Source organism: Saccopteryx leptura, chromosome X, assembly GCF_036850995.1.
Source record: "Saccopteryx leptura isolate mSacLep1 chromosome X, mSacLep1_pri_phased_curated, whole genome shotgun sequence".
Lineage (NCBI taxonomy): Eukaryota > Metazoa > Chordata > Mammalia > Chiroptera > Emballonuridae > Saccopteryx > Saccopteryx leptura.
In genome coordinates, this window is record NC_089516.1 from 103,320,841 (window position 1) to 103,322,789 (window position 1,949).

The 1,949-nt window shown below is 39.1% G+C and overlaps 1 protein-coding gene across 1 annotated transcript; it reads left to right on the forward strand.

Annotated features, from left to right (window-relative positions):
- The first annotated feature begins 770 nt into the window (after positions 1–770).
- Positions 771–1,712, forward strand: RTL4 (retrotransposon Gag like 4). Its single transcript, XM_066357859.1, is given in 3 exon segments — positions 771–1,187; positions 1,189–1,593; positions 1,596–1,712. Coding segments are annotated over 3 exon segments (939 nt in total).
- Positions 1,713–1,949: the final 237 nt, after the last annotated feature.

Sequence of the window (1,949 nt, forward strand, 5' to 3'; positions counted from 1 at the left end):
CAATTCCTATTTGAACCACCTGAGGAATCTTTTTAGAGTAGAATACTAACTCAATAAGTCTTAAGTGAGATCTGAGAGTCTGCATATCCAGCAACCACCTTGGTGATGTCAATTCTGCTGCTTCCCATATCACATTTTGTGTAGCTAGGGGAATGAAGCATCGCCATTTTCAAATAGTGTATGCAAATGAGTATATCTGTGGTCTTGGAGGAAGGGCTGTTTTGGATAGCAGTCCTGGTGAGCATGCCAGCTCCAATTTTATATAGTTGTGTTACCTTGGGTAAACAGTTTTACCTCTCTTGGTCTCTGTTTTCTCAATTGTGAAATTATGAATTTATCATAGATGATCTGTTAAGATCACTATGGATTATAAAATTTTTGATACACTAATAAAGAAATACTTAAAAACAAAGACTTAATCTGAGGACAAATTGCACCTATATTAAAAGGGAGGGGTCTGGGGAGAGAAATCTACTGTACCTTTTGTATTTATCTTTTTAATTAAAAATCCTCTAATGTGTCCTAAGGTAATTTATTTTGTAGAATGGGAAAAACATTGACATTCTCCATAAAGAAGAAGCAACATTCAATAGTGGATGGTAATTTTTGGCATCTCTTCAACTCTGCTCTTAGCATCCTCTAGTGACTTCACAACTAACAGTTTTGGCTACTTGCTCATGTCACTGTCTCTTTGATCATTGAGCAAACCCACTGTCTGACCACTGGTCACCAGGACTGGTACTCAATTCTACTTAGTTTCAGAAGATATAATGGAGAAACATACAGAATAATCATCTACCTTGCAGGTAAAACATTCCTCTTTTTGGGTGGAGAATATGATTCTGCAGGCACAAGTACTGCATCTGATCGAGGAGAATGCTACTCTGAGGGAACAAGTCATTCTGATCCTGACCACCCCACTGATACCTTTACCTTGCTCACTTAAGAATCTTTTCCAGTTTCATGGTGACCCTGCCAATCTCTCAGGGTTTCTAGCTCAGGTGACTGACTACTTGACAATTCTCAAGATCCCTAATCCTATACATGATGCCCACCCAAGTCAAGTTTTTTTTTATTACATATTTCAGCAGATGGAAGGTTGTGGGGTTATATCTAGGTTTGATCAGAGTGCTCTGTTGAAGTAATATGAGAACTTTGTTCTTGTGTTCCAGCAATCATTTGGTGAGTCAGAAAAAATTGGAAATGAACCCTCTTGTAAATGCTAAATTGGACAAAGGAGATAACTCCTCTCAGCAGGATGCTACTTCGTTTTAGTTTCTTGCTCAAAATTTAAGCTGTAATAAAACCAATCAGTGTGATCACTTGCAATAGGGACTAGCTGACCTCATTCAGGATGAAGTAAGTGGCACAAATATGTTGGAAAACCTCCCAGACCTGATCACACAGTGTATTCAGTTGGACAGGAAACATAGTGACAGACCAGAGCTCTTACAATCACAGGCCCAGCTCCCAATGCTGGCTTCCTTGATCCACCACCAAACCATCTCCAGCCCCACATGTCCATCATCCAGAAAAGAGCATACACAGTTTCAGGGAAGCCAACCACTTCTCACTCCAGACAAATGAGCAAGAAATACCAGCAAGAAACTCAGTTGTGCCTCTACCACAGCCAGGCCGGTCACTTCAGAAGAGATTGCTTTGTCAAATTATCTCAAGCTTCAGCAAGAATAAATAACCTACCTTGCCAATAAGAGGAGTCTAGGTTGGTCATTTTCTGAATCTCTCCTCTAGTCTTACTGATTTATATCCTGCACTAACACTGAAAATACAGATTGGAAAACTGTGATACCACTTTACACAATCATGAACTCATGTGCTTCTGGAAATTTAAATAATTAGATTTTTTTTATTTGGAGACCTGTCACCAAACCTAACCCAACAATGATGAAAACAATTCATAGATACTTTTCTGCAGTTGGGACTAATTC